The 19,334-nt window shown below is 52.4% G+C and overlaps 4 protein-coding genes across 4 annotated transcripts; all 4 read left to right on the forward strand.

Annotated features, from left to right (window-relative positions):
* Positions 1–4,282: 4,282 nt before the first annotated feature.
* Positions 4,283–7,974, forward strand: J4E79_004843 (uncharacterized protein; the record flags this gene model as incomplete). Its single annotated transcript, XM_049353725.1, has 3 exons — positions 4,283–4,319; positions 4,379–6,801; positions 6,850–7,974. The coding sequence occupies 3 exons, from the start codon at positions 4,283–4,285 to the stop codon at positions 7,972–7,974; spliced, it is 3,585 nt and encodes a 1,194-aa protein (XP_049212173.1).
* Positions 7,975–11,937: 3,963 nt separating this feature from the next.
* Positions 11,938–13,455, forward strand: J4E79_004844 (uncharacterized protein; the record flags this gene model as incomplete). Its single annotated transcript, XM_049353726.1, has 2 exons — positions 11,938–12,966; positions 13,045–13,455. The coding sequence occupies 2 exons, from the start codon at positions 11,938–11,940 to the stop codon at positions 13,453–13,455; spliced, it is 1,440 nt and encodes a 479-aa protein (XP_049212174.1).
* A 1,911-nt stretch (positions 13,456–15,366) lies between these two features.
* Positions 15,367–17,695, forward strand: J4E79_004845 (uncharacterized protein; the record flags this gene model as incomplete). The annotated part of the gene is made up of 3 exons (XM_049353727.1): positions 15,367–15,517; positions 15,578–17,452; positions 17,508–17,695. The coding sequence occupies 3 exons, from the start codon at positions 15,367–15,369 to the stop codon at positions 17,693–17,695; spliced, it is 2,214 nt and encodes a 737-aa protein (XP_049212175.1).
* A 792-nt stretch (positions 17,696–18,487) lies between these two features.
* Positions 18,488–19,066, forward strand: J4E79_004846 (uncharacterized protein; the record flags this gene model as incomplete). The annotated part of the gene is made up of 3 exons (XM_049353728.1): positions 18,488–18,659; positions 18,747–18,983; positions 19,038–19,066. The coding sequence occupies 3 exons, from the start codon at positions 18,488–18,490 to the stop codon at positions 19,064–19,066; spliced, it is 438 nt and encodes a 145-aa protein (XP_049212176.1).
* Between the last annotated feature and the right edge of the window lie 268 nt (positions 19,067–19,334).

Consider the following 19,334-nt stretch of genomic DNA (forward strand, 5'->3'; position numbering starts at 1 on the left):
ATGTTTGGATCTGGGCTTCCTCGGCCCAGAAGATGGTGCCTGGGATGTTATCCTGGGCATGCATGTCCGGGAGACATGGATAGAGCTGATGGTGGGATGAACTGGTCGCGTGGTAGTCGGACGAGGATTTGCTGCTAGGTTCATCGGACGCTATTGAACTTTCAGGTCAAGCTCGCGAGTCGAAGCCGAGGCACGGTTGAATCTACATGGATGCGATGAAGTCCTGGCTTGAGTGGGATGGAAGCTCGTGATGTGGGGTACATACACTGGAGCTCTCTTTCGCGGGAATATACCCCGCACATCCACTACGGGAGCGCGCTAAGGCCCCCAGATGATGTGTAGCGAACGGTGTCGGGGCAAGATACCCGATTCTGACGTTTGCCGTCTTTACAGGCGTTGAGGGTTTAGGTGTTGTTTACCTCGCTCCTGTAGGCTAAGGGAAGAACGGCATGAAGGATTGGTACCTTCCGCATAGGGACACCGTGCATACAACGCATACAAACAATACTCAGATCATCTCTGGGTTGAAGGATTTAGTTTAGGCAGTTCTTCCAAAAAGAAAGGGAGGTTATCGGATTGCGGCTAAAATACCATGCCTGCGTGGGATATCCCGCGTCTACCCACAGGCTAATGTTGCATCAAAGCAGCTGCCGTATGTACCTTATTGGGCGTTCTGGTTCGTCGCTTCGGAGGACTCAGCGGTACGTAAGACAGAACCCTCGCGCTGGCGCATCCCAGAATGAAGACGAACGCATAGAACGCCAGCAGATTCTGAAATACGGCCAACGTTGTCACGCCATATATCAATGTACACAACGGCCAGAAGAATTCCGATACGTATGTCCATACGTGAACTGCGAAGCGACGAAGACTGTTCAAAGACATTTCAACTTGTGCTCGATAGGCGTGGAGGTACTCGATTGTCGTTGGAGGCGCAAGTATTCTGTCCCAGTGTTCTCGTCGCGCCTCGTGTGTCCATGTACGCACGCCAAGAGGTCCGGCTGCCCTAGTCTCGAGAAGATATCTCCATAGAATCTTCAGCTGCCTATCCCAGCTATAAGGCTTCTCCTGTTGCAAGAATCTCTCCCATTTCTTTACAGTATTGACTGCCATCTCTTCGGTGACCTGAAACCATTCCTTGTGTGCTTTGGACTCCTTGTTCGCGCCGACGCGCCCGTGATGTTCGCAATGGAATGGTGTACAGCAGTTCTCCAGGTCGATATGCACAAGCTTCTCTAGGCGACCACAATGATCAATCTCGTGATCTGACACGTGGATCACACTGGGCAGGAAGCCACAGGCTCTTTCGTGCTCAATGATGCGGTCTCTATAGGCTCGTTTCGTCTTTCCGATCTTGTAACCTCTGGATTTGTTGTTTGGGTCACATAGAACATAGATGACCCCTTTCCGATCGCCAGGAGTCGGATTCTTGAGCAGCTCTCCGTACAAGCTGTCGTGGGTAGATCTGGCGGTCTTTGGGGTCAGGACTGGCGAGAAGCCATCGTGCTCTTGATGGGGTTGCTGATTCGCTTCGGCGTGAGAGGGTGATGAGGAATACCGCACTTCCGATGTTGATAGTCCATCCACTTCAAGACCTTGATTACCATCACGCCGTGGACGCTTACGTGGGATGCTGTCATGGGGAATTCGTGCGGCGTCATCGATGATTTGTTTTGAGCGTCCGATAGAGTCAGAGACTATTCGGGACGGCTGACTGGAGGACTTTTCGCAAGTAGTTAACGCAGCCAGGCGTTGCGATTGGGGGATAGCTTTGCGAATTGGTGAACCAGTAGAGGTCAGGGTGGGGTCGCTTTGGGTATCCATGAAGCGCGGTCTAGGCGGGGGAGGTTGAAATGACTTGACTTTTGAACTGGTAGGTATATGCCTTGTCTCCAGCGGCGAGTCTTTCCTGAGCCCATTTAGCTTGGAACCCAAAAATTTGTTGAAAGAGGTATCGAGAGCCATGTCTGTAAGCAGGATTGATAGATGAAAGACGAAGTAGATGATTGATGTGCACGGAGCGAGGAATTTGGGCTGGATGCCATTTAACCCTTTGCGCTGAATTCATCAACGCGTTGTAGGATTACTTCCCCAGCAACTGCAGAGTTCGCATGAACAAACGTGTGGCGGTGCTGAATGTCACTGCTGTGCCGGATGCTTGGATTGTTTCGTAGGCTTCATAGCAGCCTTGGAGGCGGCCGAGCAGAACAACACGATGAGCACTCTTAGCTCCTAGCACTATCTCGGTCTTTTTGTTAGCATCGACAGCAAGACTTGCGAAGAATCGCTGTGTGCAGCAGACCAGTGATGGACGCGTTGGTACGGACCCAGGCACACTTGTTACCCACGCGCTGCATTCCACGTGCAGATGCAGCGGCTGTGCCCATCCCACAGTTACTACGAACAGCTAGTGCGGCTGCCTGCGGTATCAGAATCGCTCCTGCTGTACGCAAAGCTGCGGGTGTCGGAAGCTCGTAGCCTTGCTGCCAACGGAGCGATGTTTCCGCGAAGCAGCAGTCGACGGCCATGATTCGCTATTTTTCGAGGCTGGATGCGCCCGAGATGTTTACGGTGTTGTGGCTGTGGCGGTGGTTTCTACGAAGAAGCAATTTGCTGTGAGGGCGACAGGAGGCAGCGACGTTTCGCGCGTCATCACGCGCTCCTTGGCGAGGGATCACAAAGCCGAGCCGGAACAACAAACGCAAGGTAATAGCACCAAGGCCGTTGGGAAGCAGTCGTGCCGCATGCCGCATCTATCTTTGCGTACTTCCGAAATTTGTACCTTTTTGTGGCATCTTAGCGCAGACGCGTCGGGTACGGGCAAGCAGCGCGATGTCATCGAGTTGTACATCCACTATAGTTTGACCGGTGACGATGTCCGCGTTCTCAACTGTTTTCTGGCGCGATGACGCGTTGATACTCTTCGCGCAGCGGCCAACGGCGCAATGCTTTGATCGGCATGCATCTGTCGGTTGGCGAACTGCATATGAGGTGTAGCTCTGGTCTCATTGACTGGAGAGGGAGGTCGTGCTGCGATGCTATGATGCGTGCAGATACCTCAATGGCTCCTCCGGCTTTGGGAACAAGGAATGTGGGGGGCGCTAGTATTCCCGGCGTTAGTCCGCGTTCCGAGATGTCGCCTCAGGGCTTTGAACATGTTCACCGACACTCGCATGCTGGCCCTTTCCTTTCGCTGATGCCTATCAGAGTTGCGTAAGACCTCGTCTACATGCTATCCTCTGTTCACCCAAGTTTACATCAGCTGGGGCTAAAGTGGAAGGAAGTGTTGTCCAAGTAGGTGCTGACGGGCATCCGAAAACGGTGCATGTCATGGCGTCCTTCCAGATTCCACTATCATCGGCTCCAACCTTTTCTGACACACCACCAATATCGCACTGCCATCAGATTTGGGTCAGTACGGTCACTTACGCCTCTTCTGGATATTGCTGATCTCACCAGAATACGGAAGCAGCCCGATTCACGCCATGTGCTCTGCCATTCGTAGCAACAATACCAGCCATACTGGCAGCATTGGTACTGCTGAAATACTCGCTGAAAGTTGCGGACGGCTACTGGCCGGGATGGACAAAGCCGTTCGTACGCGAGGAAAAGGACAAGTCGGATGAATTGGAGACATCCTCTACACCGCAGCCTCTGGGCAGCACATTTGGCCTGCTAGTCCTAGCTACGGTTGGACTTACATTTCAGATCCTGAGTGCTTTCTTTCCCATCCGACAATCGACCGCGTTTTATCCCGCCATCGCATGGGTACGTACAATGTGACGAGCTTGCGATTGTCGATTAACAAGTATTGCAGGCCATCGTGGCAGCAATTGTCATCGTGAAGCGTCCAAGAAAAGCTTCATTGTCGTTGTTGCTTCTCTTCACGAGTCTTCTACTCGAACAGCTGGTCACACTAATCCACAAGGAGAGCCCACTCCTAGCTAAAGATGTTCCTTGGACCGTCGCACCCGTGGCGGCTGCACTAGGCATCGTTCTGGTTCTCAATATGCCTCTCCGGGACCCAAGGCTACCTAGAAAAGATATTAGCCCAGCCTTTGCCACTCCCACGGTGCAACTTAGGACTCCTGAGGATAACTTGACTCCATGGCAGTACATGACAGTGTCATGGATGGAACCATTGATAAAAAAAGGCGTGACACGTCAGATGGAAGACGAGGATATATGGGATCTTGGCTGGGAATTCAAGCACGCGCGGCTGCACGAAGCATTTCGAAAACTACAGGGTTCGGTGACAAAACGAGTCTTCATTGCAAACGGCATGGACTTAGTTTTTACGACTGTCCTCAACGTTGTTCGTATGTGCGCAAGTAAGTGACGTTCCCCTTATTGCTTGAGACGAATCTAACACCAGCAGCTCTACTCACCCCTGTGCTTTTGCAGCGGGTCCTCGCATCCATGGAAGATAAGAACAGCAGTGCTACGATCACCTACGCCTGTATCATTCTCGTCTTGAGACTAGCATCTGCCCAGCTTAACATCTTCAATCTGTGGCATCAGAGGCGGTCATACGAGAGATGCAGAGGCGAGCTCATCACCATGCTTTACGAGAAGACTCTGCATCGTAAAATTTTGGGGGCCAAACAAGACGTCAAGGAAGATCAGACGAATGGCCACAGTAACTCTGAAGCAGACGAGGCGGGTAGCAGTCTTGACAGCACGAGCAAGGCAGCAAGCGGAAGCTGGCTACAACGTGTGGTCACTTCTGTCCGATCTATGTTCACAAAGAACATCAAGACACAGGTCAAAGACGAAAACCAGGCTGCATCGATGGGCAAGATCCTCAATTTGATGCGAAACGACGCTTATGAGGTAGCACAGCGCTTCTGGGAGTTTTCTGATATCATCACTAAGCCTGCAGGTGCCATATTCGCAACCATACTAATATGGCGAATGTTAGGTTGGGCGTGCCTACTTGGTGTTTTGGCACTGGGTGCTTCTCAGCTCCTTAACATCGTGATCGCCCGCTTTCAGGTCTATTTCGAGAAAAAGCGCAGAATTGCGACCGACGAGAAACTGCAACGTACAAGTCAGTTAATAGAGTCCATCCGCCATCTGCGCTGGTACGGCTGGCAAGGCGCATGGTTGGAGGGAATCCTTGAGTCTCGTCAAAAAGAGCTGCATCTTCGTGTGGTCAACATCATCTTCTCGACATCGCTCTCCTTCATTCTCCGCTTCGGATCGGGACTATTCCCTGCGGTTGCCTTCTACGCTTTTACTAAACTAGCCGGTCAGCAGTTGCGCGTTGATCTGATCTTCCCTGCTTTCGATCTATTCAATCTATTAGAATCGTACCTCAGGGCGCTTCCGCAACTCGTCACAACAGTACTCAATGCATACGTTGCAATGGGTCGTATTGAAGAGTTCATGGCCGAGCCAGACAAAGAAGAGACGGATGTAGTACCAGAAGGGTCTGCTGACCTCGGCCTTCACAGTGCATCTTTCGCGTGGCCTGGGGTTGACCACGATGTCCTCCAGGATATCACGTTATCTTTTCCTCCCGGACTGACCGTGATATACGGAGAAGTCGCTGCCGGTAAGACGGCGTTGCTACAAGCCTTACTTGGCGAGCTTGACATCACAGCTGGTGAGCTAGTGCGGCCCGATCAGGTAGTAGCATATTGCGCACAAACGCCATGGCTTCAAAGCATGAGTATTCGCGACAATATACTTTTCTCCTACCCTTACGAAGAGGGTCGCTACAAGCAGACCCTGGAAGCGTGTGCCTTGTTACCTGATATGGCAGAGCTCAAGCACGGAGATCTGTCGAACATTGGCGAAAACGGCATTGGCTTGTCTGGTGGTCAGAAGGCTCGTGTAGCATTGGCGCGAGCTGTATACAGTCGCGCGAAGGTACTTCTTCTTGACGATCCGCTATCCGCCCTTGACCACCAGACGGCCGAATTCATCGTTGGCAAACTACTAGCTGGGCCATTACTCGATGGCAGAACGACTGTTCTTGTCACACATCGAACAGAACTTTGCCACGGTATCGCGAAGCAATGGGTCCATTTAGAACAGGGCAGAGCGACTCTTCACGAGCCAAGCCAAGTTGAAGACGCGAATGCCCTAAAGCGCACCCAGACCAATGATACTGAGTCAGAGGAAGACGCCAAGAAGCGAGAAGAAGAGCAAGCAGCGGCTGTACCCGACAAGTTTATCGAAGATGAACATCGTGAGAAAGGTGGCGTCAAGTGGAGTGTATACTGGCGCTACATTAGAGCAGGTACGCTGCGATGGTGGTCTGTTGCCATTATCGTCATGGCCCTCTTCCGTGTGCTGGATGTTGCGCAGACATGGTTCATTAAGTCGTGGGCAGAGAGTTACAACGAGGATGATCACAAGGGTATCTTCGACTTCCTGCCTCCAGCCGCAGACGACGTGGTTCCATGGCTCTGGACTTTCTTCGGATTTGTCTCCGCAACTGCCATACTTTTCTGGTTCACGAACCTCATCATGTTTGGCGTAGGCTACCATGCCGCCAAGACCATCTTCAGAGAGACCATTGAACGCGTTGCACATGCGACATTCCGATTTTACGACGTAACGCCAGTGGGACGACTGATGAACCGATTGACAAGTGACATGAACACCATCGATGGCGATCTGAGCACTGCCTTCATCGTCTTCGCATGGCAGATCATAGGCTGGACGAGTGCTGTCATTATAATCTTGTCTTCGACACCAGCATTCTTAGCTTTCGGTTTGGTGCTTAGCTGCGGATTCGTCTATTATTTCTTCCGTTTTCTACCAACGTCGCAAAGCCTGAGGCGGCTCGAAGTAAGTCACTCGGCCTCAATCAACATGTCCCCTACTAATTAGGAATAGATGGTATCACTCTCGCCACTCATGAGCAATTTTGGCGCACTTTTGGAAGGCCTGACAACTGTGAGAGCTTTCAGCGCGCAACAACGATTCCAGACCCGTGTCATCGAGGTGGTCGACAACTTTCAGAAGAATGATCACTTCTACTGGTCACTTCAAGCATGGCTTGCGCTTCGTTTCAGCGTCATGTCGGCTAGCGCTACGCTCGTTATGACACTCATCGCTGTCTACACACACATCAGTCCCGGTCTTACCGCATTTGTGTTGATTACCGCCGGCAAATTCGTCATACATACGGAGTATATGTGCAGGATATACGGAACGCTGGAGATGGACTTTACCAGCGTCGAGCGTGTCGTTGAGCTCCTTGATATTGAGACGGAAGCACCCGGTGTTGTTCAGCCACCCGCACACTGGCCTACCTATAGTGGCGACATCGAGTTCGATGATGTGACCATTCGATACGCAGAGAACCTCGAGCCTGCGTTGCAAAACATCACTCTAAAGATCCCTGCGGGATCCAACACCGCGGTAATTGGGCGAACGGGTTCTGGAAAGTCTACTTTGGCTCTCTCCCTCCTCGCCACTATTGCTGCGGAAAACGGCAGGATTTTGATTGATGGGATCGATATCTCCACCGTGGACAAGCAGGCGCTTCGCAGTCGCGTCACTTTCCTCGCTCAGGAACCAGTTCTCTTCCCCGGCACCATGCGCAAGAACCTGGACCCGTTATCTGTTTACTCTGATGCATCTTGTCTATCTGTGTTGCAGAAGATCGGTGGGGATCAATACAATTGGACGCTTACAACCTCGATCGAAGGTGGTGGCAAGGGTCTCTCACAGGGCCAACGGCAGCTTGTTGGTCTGGCTAGAGCCATGTTGAGGAGAAGCCCAATACTGATCATGGACGAGGCGACGGCCAGCATTGATTTCGAAACCGCGCAAAGGATACAGAGCGTTCTTAGGGAGGAGATGAAGAGCAGTACAGTAGTCACCATCGCGCATCGACTGGAAGCAGTCAAGGAGGCTGACTATTGTATCGTGCTTGGAAAGGGCAAGTTGGTCAAGGCTGGCAAAGCCGAGGATATGCTTAGGGAAGGCGGCGAGTTCCAAGGTATGTTGGCGTAGGGGTATAGGGGAAGATGCATCCGGCTTGCAGAGATTGTTACAATCAGGTTCGGTTTATAGTTGGCGTTCTAATTTCGACTCGAGGAAAAGTTATTGACATAGACTACTTGTATCGTATAGCTGTTTATCAACGACTTTCTTGCCGTCCCGTCTTCTTTACGACGTTACTACGTTAGGCAGTTGTGATTACATACCGTCGATAACAGCAGGTCCAGGCCGAGGTCTTCTGCTGTTTGTGGCTAGCGTGATTACTATTGCCAGTATGAAGGTGAAGGTGAACATACGACAGTTTGCAGGTCTAGTTATCCAATTGCGGATGTTCCCAAATAGGAAACTTCCAGAGCAAGCGTGGATTGCGGCAACTTGACTGTCCTTGACGGTGCTTGACGGTCTTCAACGCTGCTCTGTGCTGCTTACTGATGCGATGTCGCGACGAGATCTTTTTGTGTAAACCACGACCTGCCAGAAGCAAATCGAGTGTATAGCATGGGTCAAGCGTTATATACCTCTTCATGTCACAGCACCCTATCAGGCAAGCTCAACTGATTGCGGGCATTGAAAAAATGAATGTCGCTGCTGAAGCCGGATTCCGGGTCCAGGCATGAGGCTTGCGTGGCACCGCCACGATTTGCGTTAGTCGGCAGGGATGTGGGATGAGCGCATTGGTCGCATTTGGGAAATCGCAGACGCCGCATGTTCCGCGCCTGCAAAGCCTCGCAAACCTCAGTTGGCTTTCATGTTCGCCATTATTCAGCATGCGGTGACACCCGAAGAGCCCCTCCAGACTCCCAAACCATCTTGAATCGCTACTGCGCCTCTGAAGCCGCCCTACCACGATCCGGAGGTGTCGTAAGCTCCGCAACCATACAGCGTCACGCGGACCCCCGAGATGGCTGCCAACACGCAGTCAGACAGCAATGCAACCTCTCCAGGCGACCACGAACTCGAGGTCATGGCGGACAATAAGCCCAGCCTCCCGGTGGAGGAGGACATCATGCAGCTGGCGCGGCTGGGTGAGATTGCGGCTATACAGAAACTCTTCGACGGCGGCAAGTTCGATGCGACATACAAGGACGAGCAGGGCATAACGCCGCTACATGTGGGTATCACAGAGCATTGGAGCATGTTTCGGGGCTGACTATGAGTAGTGGGCGGCTATCAACAATCACTACGCCCTCTGCCACTTCCTCATCCAGGCCGGCGCGCCCATCAACGCAAAAGGCGGCGATGCTGTCGCGACACCCGTGCTCTGGGCCGCAAAGCGCTGCAACTACTACATCGTCAATCTCCTCCTCGACCACGGCGCCGATCCGCTCCTCACCGACGACCAGGGCTTCAATCTCCTGCACAGCGCAACCCTCGATGGCAATGTGTACCAGATTGTCCTGCTACTACACCAAGACATACCCGTGGATATCGCAGATCCGCAGAGCCACACCCCGCTCATGTGGGCGGCATACAAGGGCTATCCGTCTTGCGTGGACCTGTTTCTCCGATGGGGTGCGAACGTATATGCGACGGACGACCAAGGCTTCACGGCATTGCATTGGGCGCTTGTCAAGGGCAGTCAGGGATCGATACAGAAGCTGCTCGAGTACGGAGCGGACCGGTTCGCTAAGAACAACGACGGCAAGACGCCAGAGGTCACGGCGCAGGAGATGAATACCACCCGGCAATGGCGTCGCGCTCTCATGGAAGCTGGCTTCGACAAGAATGGAAACGCGCGGCAGTTCCCCATCCCGGGAGTGAAAGACACGAGGTGGTTCCTGAGCCGATTCATCTTCTTCTGGCCCTTTGCCATTCTGTTCGTTGCGCTTTCTCTTGTCAGCCGTCTGCCAGCGTTTCTTGGTATACCATTGGCCGTGATTGTTGCGTACGTTATGCAATGGGGAGCGCAAAGGTTGTTGCGCTGGGGTCCCTCGAACATGCGAAGCATACATCATACTGTGAGTCGAGTGCTCAAACACATGCGCCTAGTCGCTGACGAGCTTCCAGCCTTTCCTAGCCGGTATCTTCGCTGGCACGCTTTTCTGGGTCGGTGCACGGTGGGCAACGACTGTATTACCATGTAAGCCATCTTATCTTACACACAGATATCTCGCTAACACAAACGAGGGACGATACGAACGAACTTTCTTCTTAACTTCCTATTTGCGGCGTTTTACGCATCTACGGCCTATTTTTACTTCTTCACTATGACCACTGATCCCGGCTTCGTGCCCAAGTCGGCGAGCAGAAGTGCATCCAAAGCGGTTATTGATGAGCTCATGGAGCTACGACAGTTCGATGAACACCATTTCTGTGTGAATTGTATGGTGCGGAAACCGTTGCGCAGTAAGCATTGCAAGCGCTGCGAGCGTTGCGTCGCGAAGAGTGATCAGTAAGTGTTCCACGTAGGCAGTGAGTGTGGCACTAACTATGACAGTCATTGTCCGTGGGTTAACAATTGTGTGGCGAACAACAATCACAGACATTTTGTTCTATACGTACTGTCTTTGGAGCTCGGTATTGTCATGTTCATCAGGCTGGCACTTGCTTGTAGGTCATCACACCCTGAGTTTGCACTATGAAGCTAACTGGCGCAGACTTGGAGATACGTGACGCACCCACGGATTACCCCAAATGCGCCGTCATCTCACCGGAACTTTGCAAAGTCCTCAACAAAGATCCTTTCACGATTGTGCTCTCAATATGGGCAGCTTTCCAGTTGACTTGGGTAACCATGCTTCTCTGTGTTCAGCTGCTTCAGATTGCGCGGAACCTCACAACCTACGAGAGCATGCGCGGTCATCTCCATGGCGCTACACCCGCAGACGCACTCAACTCCTTTGTTACGACTGGCGACACCAGTCAAGATGTATCTGGCGGTGCCGGCAGCGCACCAACGAACGGGTTTGGCTCTGGCCAAGACACGGGCGACATCCCGCGGCGTCCTCAGCCCAAAGCCTCCATCTGGGACCAGTGGAAGCGTCTCCTTGGAATCGACACGTTCCTCACCATCGCCCTTCACGGAAGTCAAGGAGAGCAAATACGGCGGCAAAGAAGAGGGAATCCCTTTTCACGCGGCATCGTTACGAATTGCAAGGATTTCTGGTGTGATGCCAGTCCCATGTTTGGCACGAAGGAAAGTGGTTATGCGAGGCTTGGTGGTGAGCGCGTAGATTATACGAGGCTGTATGAGGTGCCAAAGATGAGGTATCAGCGGGGCGGAGGAGGTGAGGGAGGGAGATACGAGAGCGTAGCTGCGGAAGAGGAGTCATGATGATGATGCAGATGGTAGTAATGTTAATGATGATGAAGGGTGTGAAGAAGTATCTGCGTATAGACACGTGCGAGAGTTTCTCTGTACCATATCGGCTACTAAAGTGTTGCCGAAACCCCTGCAGCTTCAGCCATACCGGAAGCCAGAAGCCGAGGGTGCAGCGAAGAAACTCCCCGCGCCACCCTAAACAACCCGTCGTGGGTCGCGCACATGCTCGACGCTCCACAGCCCTGCTCAGCTCCGTCGCCTGGCGTTTTTGCTGAGCTTTCTTCTCCGCAATGCCATAGATCCCGACTGTTTCTTTCCTTACTGTCATCGTCGCGAGCTTTTAGGCTGTGCGCCAGATGTCGAAAATGACATCATCCGAGGCCCTGAGAGGGTTGAGGACCCTTTCGCGGTGCGCTGGCCCGGCGCCGAGGAGCATCGCGGCCGGACAGAATTTGGCTGTCGACAGCAGAAGAGCGCTATGTACGGACTGCGCAAGGAATTCGAGAGCGACGAGCAAGGCACGAGGGCTTGTTCTGGCGCGCACGAATAAGCTGGCGCATGCTCCGAACAGAGTTTCGTTTGCGCCAGTGGGCCGCAGAGGATACGCACAGGTTGCGCAAGAGTGTACGTTCGGCCATTAGTAGAGCGGCTGCATGGACCGAGTGCTGACCTTGCTAGATGCACCGGACCAGTCTGAGCAGACCCATGGGCCCATGGCCGAGTACGATGCGCGTGTTGAGTCCGGACGACTGCGAGACGACGAGCACCAACGCAACATCATCAAGAACCTGCAAGATCTCCACGACATGCTGAAATCCTACACGCAACCGCCCGTTCAACAACCTACCATCGAGTCCCTACAGCCGCCCAAGAAGTCGTTCTTCTCCTTCCTTACGTCGTCCAACTCCGCGGGGTCGGCCCTACCACCTATACCCGATTCGCTGCCAAAGGGCATGTACATGTTTGGCGATGTGGGCAGTGGGAAGACAATGATGATGGATCTGTTCTACGACACTCTGCCGCCGAACATCAAGAGGAAGACAAGGATACATTTCCACGCGTTTATGCAGAGCGTACACAAAGATTTGCACAAGATGAAGATGCAGCATGGGAATGATATTGACAGTATACCCTTTGTAGCAGCGGGTATAGCGGAGCGCTCCTCCGTCCTCTGCTTCGACGAGTTCCAGTGTACGGACGTTGCTGATGCTATGATCCTGAGGCGATTGATCGAGAGCCTGATGGCCCACGGAACCGTCATTGTCACGACGAGTAACAGACACCCGAACGACCTCTACAAGAACGGAATACAAAGGGAGAGTTTTGTGCCCTGCATAAACCTTCTCAAAACGAGGCTTACAGTCCTGAACCTGGATTCTTCGACGGATTACAGGAAGATTCCACGGCCACCAAGCGGTGTATACCACCATCCTCTAGATGCATCTGCACAAACACATGTAGAGAGATGGTTCCGCTTCCTCGGCGATTTCGAAAACGACCCCCCACACCCCGCAATCCATGAAGTATGGGGAAGAGAAGTCCGCGTGCCGAAGGCCAGTGGGAAGTGCGCCGTATTTAGTTTTGACGACATCATCGGACGCGCTACGGGAGCAGCCGATTACCTCGAACTCACGAGACAATATGAGGCGTTTATCATTACAGGGGTGCCTGGAATGAACCACAGGTCAAGAGACTTGGCGCGGAGATTCATCACCTTTATAGATGCCGTGTACGAATCAAGGGTAAGCGAGATGCTGGTAGCACAAGACCCTATAGCAAAAGGCTTGTGATTGGAGTATACCATGCTAACGTAAACCTAGGCCAAGCTAGTAATGACTACAGCCGTTCCACTAACGTCCCTCTTCCTTGACCAAGCCGAACTCAACGACGCGGTAACCGCTACACAAAAGGCTGGGAAACTTCCTACCACAGCCTCTTCTTCATCAAAGCCGCCTGCCAAGTCTGCGCAAGCGGACGACCACGAAGCCATCTCGGACGTAATGCGCAATCTCATGGACGACCTTGGTATGAACATGGATATGTTGAAGAACAGCAGTATCTTCTCTGGCGATGAAGAAAGGTTTGCATTCGCGAGAGCGTTGTCGAGATTAAGTGAGATGGGGAGTCAAGAATGGGTTGAACGCGGACTGGGCCTTGAAAAGAGGGGTGGAAAGGGAGAGATGGAGGGCTGGCAGAAGGTTAGGAGTAGGTGGAGAGAGGATAGCATGTAGGCGTGAATGCTTGCAACATGACATATTCTGCCATGCTTTGAAGCTACCATCATTCCATTGATCTGAACATGACAATCTTTATCAAAGCTCCCAGGCGAAAGCTGGTAAATATTTGGCGCCCAGCGTTTGTGATGGACTTTTCTGCGGGGACATGCATAGAGCTAGAGTACGCCTTTGAGCGAAACCTGAAACCTATACACAAGTGGGTGTCGTCGACAACAAGTCACTGTAGACCCTTAGTATCCTAATCTGAGAGCCGCCGGAAGCGGTCGATGTGCTCTTGTCTTTGAGACTTCATTGCTGGGCCGGAGAGATCAGAAGAACGATCAAAGGACAGTTTTTCGATCTTGATTCCAAAACATGTCAAGATAGTCGTGATCGACGCGTCTCCTTGTCCGATAATACTGCGATGTGCGATGCGGTGCTTATGTCGGACGTTGGGCATCTGTACGTGTCAGGCCACGAATCGTCATCATCGTACCAGTGGATGGAAATATCGAGATGCCGTGGTGGTGAGCAGTCAGGCATTTTTGATCGACCCGGTTCATTTGGCCGAAACCTGCGGAGCCGCGGTATGGCCGGCCGACATGCTGCTCGCTGGCACACAGACGTGATCGCCTCGTGTTCGCCAATATTGCTAGTTTCCAATGCGATTTCGAGCGAAGCTAGGGCCAAGGTTATCAATTAAATCTACTTGCAAGCCTCTAATAGTTCCCCTATTACCCCTAAGCTACTTATAAGACTCCTTGTAGTACCCTATTCTTACAATAAATCTAGCAACGTTCCTCTAAAGCTACATGCTATGTTAGTAGCTCTCTAGCATAGACTAAAGTGCTAGCAAGTAGCTAACAATTCTATCTAACTTAATAAATTTGCGCATACGTTTAGCGCTTAGGTTAGCGTTAAGGAGCTTAAGTAATTACTTCTTATTAAATCTTTTAAGGTTAAGCTCTTAGGTTGTACAGCAGCACTAATAGCTATTATTAAAGCAGGTGCACTTAGAATTAGCGTTAGAGTAGTTAATTAGCGCTGTAAGGCAGTTGTTGCAGAGAGTAACCTTCTTAAGTTAGACCTAGTGTTATGCAGAGGATAGGATTTAACTTACTTAAGTAGCTATATTTACAGTGTCTTGCATTAGTATAGGTCTGTAGGCAGAATTTTTTAGGTACTTATACTCTATCCTAACTAGGCTGCAGCAGTAATGTAACTAATAGTTGCCTTAAGTAGTGTACTAGTTTTTAGTAAAGAGAGCTAACGATAACCTTGGCGATTGTCGGGCGGCAACGTTTGCGGTTAGATTTCGTTTCCTAGACAAAGGCTGCAGAGGCTAGCGAAGCACATGTTGCAACCACGCGTTTCCTAAAAGTAGCGTGGCGGAAACGGCGGAGGCGGCAAGTATCGCGTGCAGTTTGGCTGTGGCTGAGGTGTTGCAACGAGAACCATGTCTGGAGCATGTCTGAGCACGTCTGAGCACGTCTAACGATGTTGGCGGTGAAGGTCAAGGCAGCCAATAACGCAGGCTGCGGGAAGCGTCCCAAGTCACATGGACCTTGGCTGTACGTCATGGCCGCGACGCTAGCATTGGTAGCCGCGATATGCACGACCGCGGGCCAGCGATAACCCTCCTTCCTGAGCACGCGCATTGTTCGTAGTAAGCACATGTTTGTGCTGCCTCCCCAACGTGGATATGGAGACTCCACATCCCGTCACCTGTCCTTATCGTGCATCTGCAGCGTCGTGGAGACTCAGGGTGTTGGTGTGGAGAGAGGGTCCTCGTGAGTCTTGCGCTGAACAGACTAGTCATCAGAGGCTTGGTATCGATTACAGGCTGCGGCGTGTGATATAGACCTCGCTGCCTCTCCAACACCCCTCTTGCTCTGTTTGTGAGTATCTTTTCCAAGGGCAGACGGCATGGTCAACTTCACTCCCTGGCGGAAGCCGCAACCAGCGGAGGCGGGTGCTGAGAGTTCGACTGCCACATCCACCACACAAGAGAAGGATACCCCACGGCCCAAGTGGAATCTGGGGATCCTGAGCGACCCACAGACGGACGAAGTGCCTGGTAAGGACGTTCCTGCACTATGATCGATACACGAACAAACAATTAATACCCTCTTCACAGGCTCCGTTATCCTTCTGTCCAAGACGCACAACCGCAACGAGCCGCTAGGACTGCAACACGCCCACGCACGCACATCCGCCTCGTCGCTACCCACCACACAGCGCCCCCAGCCCCTGCGAACTGCCTCGCATGGCTCCCGCCAGTCGTCCCGTTCGCGGCGGCCCGAGAAGAAGCGTACAAAGGACGGCCGCTTCATTCTGGACCCTCAGCCCGAGGATTCAGCAAATGACCCGCTCAACTGGGCTCAGGTGCGACGCGACCTCGCTCTCATATCGCTCGGCTTCTACTGTATGGTCGGAGGAGGCATGACGCCGCTGTTGGCTGCTGGCTTCAACGACGTGGCTGATACATACGACGTGACGATTCCCCAGGTGGCCTTGACTACAGGCCTGTACATGTTGGGACTTGGTCTCGGCAGCGTCGTTGCATCACCTACTGCCATCTTGTTTGGCAAGCGACCCGTCTACCTGGGCGCAATCATACTGTTCACCATTTCCTCGATATGGTGCGCCGTGTCGCCGAACTACGCCTCACTGGTGGTGGCTCGTATTGTCCAAGGCTTTGCCGTTTCTCCGGTCGAGTGTTTGCCCAGTGCTACCATTGCCGAGATTTTCTTCCTCCACGAAAGAGCGTATCGCCTGGGTATCTACACACTACTTTTGCTCGGCGGCAAGAACCTGATTCCCTTGGTCAGCGCCGTTATCGTGCAAACGCTCGGATGGCGATGGGTGTTCTGGATTACCGCCATTGTGGTCGGCTTCTGCTTCTTCCTCATCTTCTTCTTCGTGCCCGAAACATTCTGGGACCGAGCACCTAAACCAGCCAAGCGACACACTCGCGCCCGCAGTAAGAGTCCAGGAAAACACCATGGACATTTCCACCTGCCAAATCTTCATCATAAAAAGGCCACAGACGGACAAGCGCAGCACGTATCGTCAGTGCCAGCGACGCCCTTGCCAGCATCGCCTCTGGCGGGACCTCACGAGCAGCCTGCCAAACGCCACAAGAACGCCCATGTTGGATTTGCAGAGCCGGATCCCGATGAAAAGACTGGACACGTAGATATGGCTGACGAGACTGTACGCCATGCAAGTGTTCCGCCAACTCCTCGCTCTCCGATGAGTATTCATTCTACCCCCGGGGAGGACCCAAGACACGACTACTTTGGCCAGCTCCCAGCAAATTTGGGGTCCGACCCTGAGAAGCAAGACATTCGAGCTGACAGCGGACACCCGCCGTCTGATCCTGCTGCAGCGGATCACATCTCGGAGCAGCTGAGCATCCACTACACCGACTACTATCGTGATGCCCCACCAAAGTCGTACCGGCAGTCGCTCAGACCGTGGAACGGACGTCTTGTCAAGGACAAATGGCTTCGAGTCGCGGTCCGTCCCTTCATTCTTTTCGCCTATCCCGCAGTCCTTTGGTCGTCGCTCGTCTACGCTCTCGCTGTTGGTTGGCTGATTGTGCTTTCTGAGTCGGTTGCCCATATCTACCGCGATACGTCGTATAACTTCACCCCGCTTCAAGTGGGTCTCGTCTACATCTCGCCTTTCATAGGTGGTGTTCTTGGTACGGCAGTGGCAGGTCGGGTTTCCGACCTTGTAGTACGCTACATGGCGCGCAAGAACGATGGTGTGTACGAGCCGGAATTCCGTCTTCTTATGGCATTGCCAATCGCGATTAGCACTGTTATTGGACTTATGGGCTTCGGCTGGAGTGCAGAAGAGAAGGACAATTGGATTGTCCCTACCGTCTTTTTTGGCGTCATCAGTTTCGGTTGCTCGTTGGCTAGTACGACATCGATTACTTTCGTCGTGGACAGTTACCGCATGTACGCAGGCGAGGCACTTGTCACGCTCAATTTCTCGAAGAGTAAGTCGTTCCTCAACACCGTTTTGAGAATACACACGCTAACGCAACTTAACAGACGTTCTACACGGCTTCATCTTTTCCCTCTTCTTCCCGCATTGGCTTGAATCGAGTGGTAGCAAGGATACATTTTTGGCGATTGGCGGCATTCAGTTAGGATGCATGTTGTTCAGCATCCCCATGTACATCTACGGAAAGAGGGCACGCATGTGGACTGTCAGGAAGAACTTGATGGAGAAGTTTTAGAGGGTTTCAATAGATTTGACTATGTGAAAAGATTGGATGTGCAGCAAGCAATTGTCTTCTCGCGAACTGCGAACAGTGTTGCTGTCCGTCGTGCGAACATCTTGCATGAGGATAGTAAAGTGCCTGCATGAGATATGATATCTACCAATGTCAATGTAAATGTATTCTTGCTCATCCCAGGTACGGCCGGATACAGATCGTTCCATCTTCAAGTAAAGAGAGTTCTGCTGATGAACTTTTGTCATCGTCCAAACCTTATAGTCTGTTGTTGTGCCTAACATGGACATCAAATCGACACCTAGTACACCGCTCGTTGCTTAGACGACGACGCTTCGCCCTTGGCGGCGGGCAGTATTTTGCGCTCGACGCACCCTGCGGCCCCCGCTCAGGCTACATCAAACAGCCCCTTCAACACCAGATTGAACCCTCACACCGCCTATACCACCGTTTTTGGACTTGCTAGATATCCTTCTTGTCACCAAGTAACTCGCACATACACCTATATACACAATGGTATGTAAAAGATGTTCCTTCCCCCCGAAACTCGGACCCCGCATCACTCGTGGCTTCCACGCTATCGTTGGTTGGCCGCGGCCAGGTCGTCCCTGCCCTGGCGAGCGGAAAATGGCAGCGGCGAGTGGCCGTAACAGCACAACGCGCGTGCTTCACTTTGTCACACATGGTGTCAACAGAGCCCCTTCACTCCGGCAGCAGCAACACACCAACCGCACGCTTCAACCCACAACAACAACCCCGCTACTAGCAACTTGACAACACACGAATCGAAGAGCAATGGATAACAGTAACCAGGCCTCCACAAACTACCGCGAAGCTTTCCAGCTCTTCGACAAGCGCGGCAACGGCCGTGTCGACCGCGGCGCACTGGGCGACCTCCTCCGCGCATGTGGCCAAAACCCTACACTGGCTGAAATCGCCGACCTCGAGCGTGGTGTTGGTGCAGACTGTACGTATCTCCACATGCCCTGATTCGCCCTCCTAGGCGTCTCTTCACCGCTACACCTGGACTCACAGGCTAACGACTTGTGCACAGTCGACTTCGACACCTTCTCCAAGATCCTCAACCGCCCCGGCGGCTTCCGCGAACCCTTTGACATCGAAGAGTACATCCGTGGCTTCCAGGTCTTCGACAAGGATAGGAGTGGCTTCGTCGGCAAGGGTCAGATCAAGTACATTCTGACCAACTTGGGCGAGAAGATGAGCGAGGAGGAGGTCGATGAGCTGTTCAAGAGCACCATCGATGCTAGCAATAACGAGGTGGACTACAGAGGTGAGTCTTCACGTATCCACATAGACGGTGACATTGGCTAACTCCCTGGTACAGAGTTCGTCAAGACGATTGCGGAGAACTAGGCTACGGTTCCTGCCGTCCTTGTTTCGTTTCTTCGGCACCATCTTCTTCCCCTCCATTAGGATTTTACGCGAGCATGTCTGAAACGGGTCACGGTTTTTTGCATGCGGATTACGTCGGCGTTGGAACTGTCTTAACATGATATATATACACTTCTTTGATATCTGCACAGTAGGGCTGCAGGGCATGGGAGTCAGATAGCTGCGAGCAGCGAATCGAGATGCACAGACAATATGATAATAAGTCGAGTAATGCAAGTCACGCATGTGC

The sequence above is a fragment of the Alternaria viburni genome (genome assembly GCF_023758015.1).
Source record: "Alternaria viburni strain BMP 2772 chromosome Unknown scaffold_8, whole genome shotgun sequence".
NCBI lineage: Eukaryota > Fungi > Ascomycota > Dothideomycetes > Pleosporales > Pleosporaceae > Alternaria > Alternaria viburni.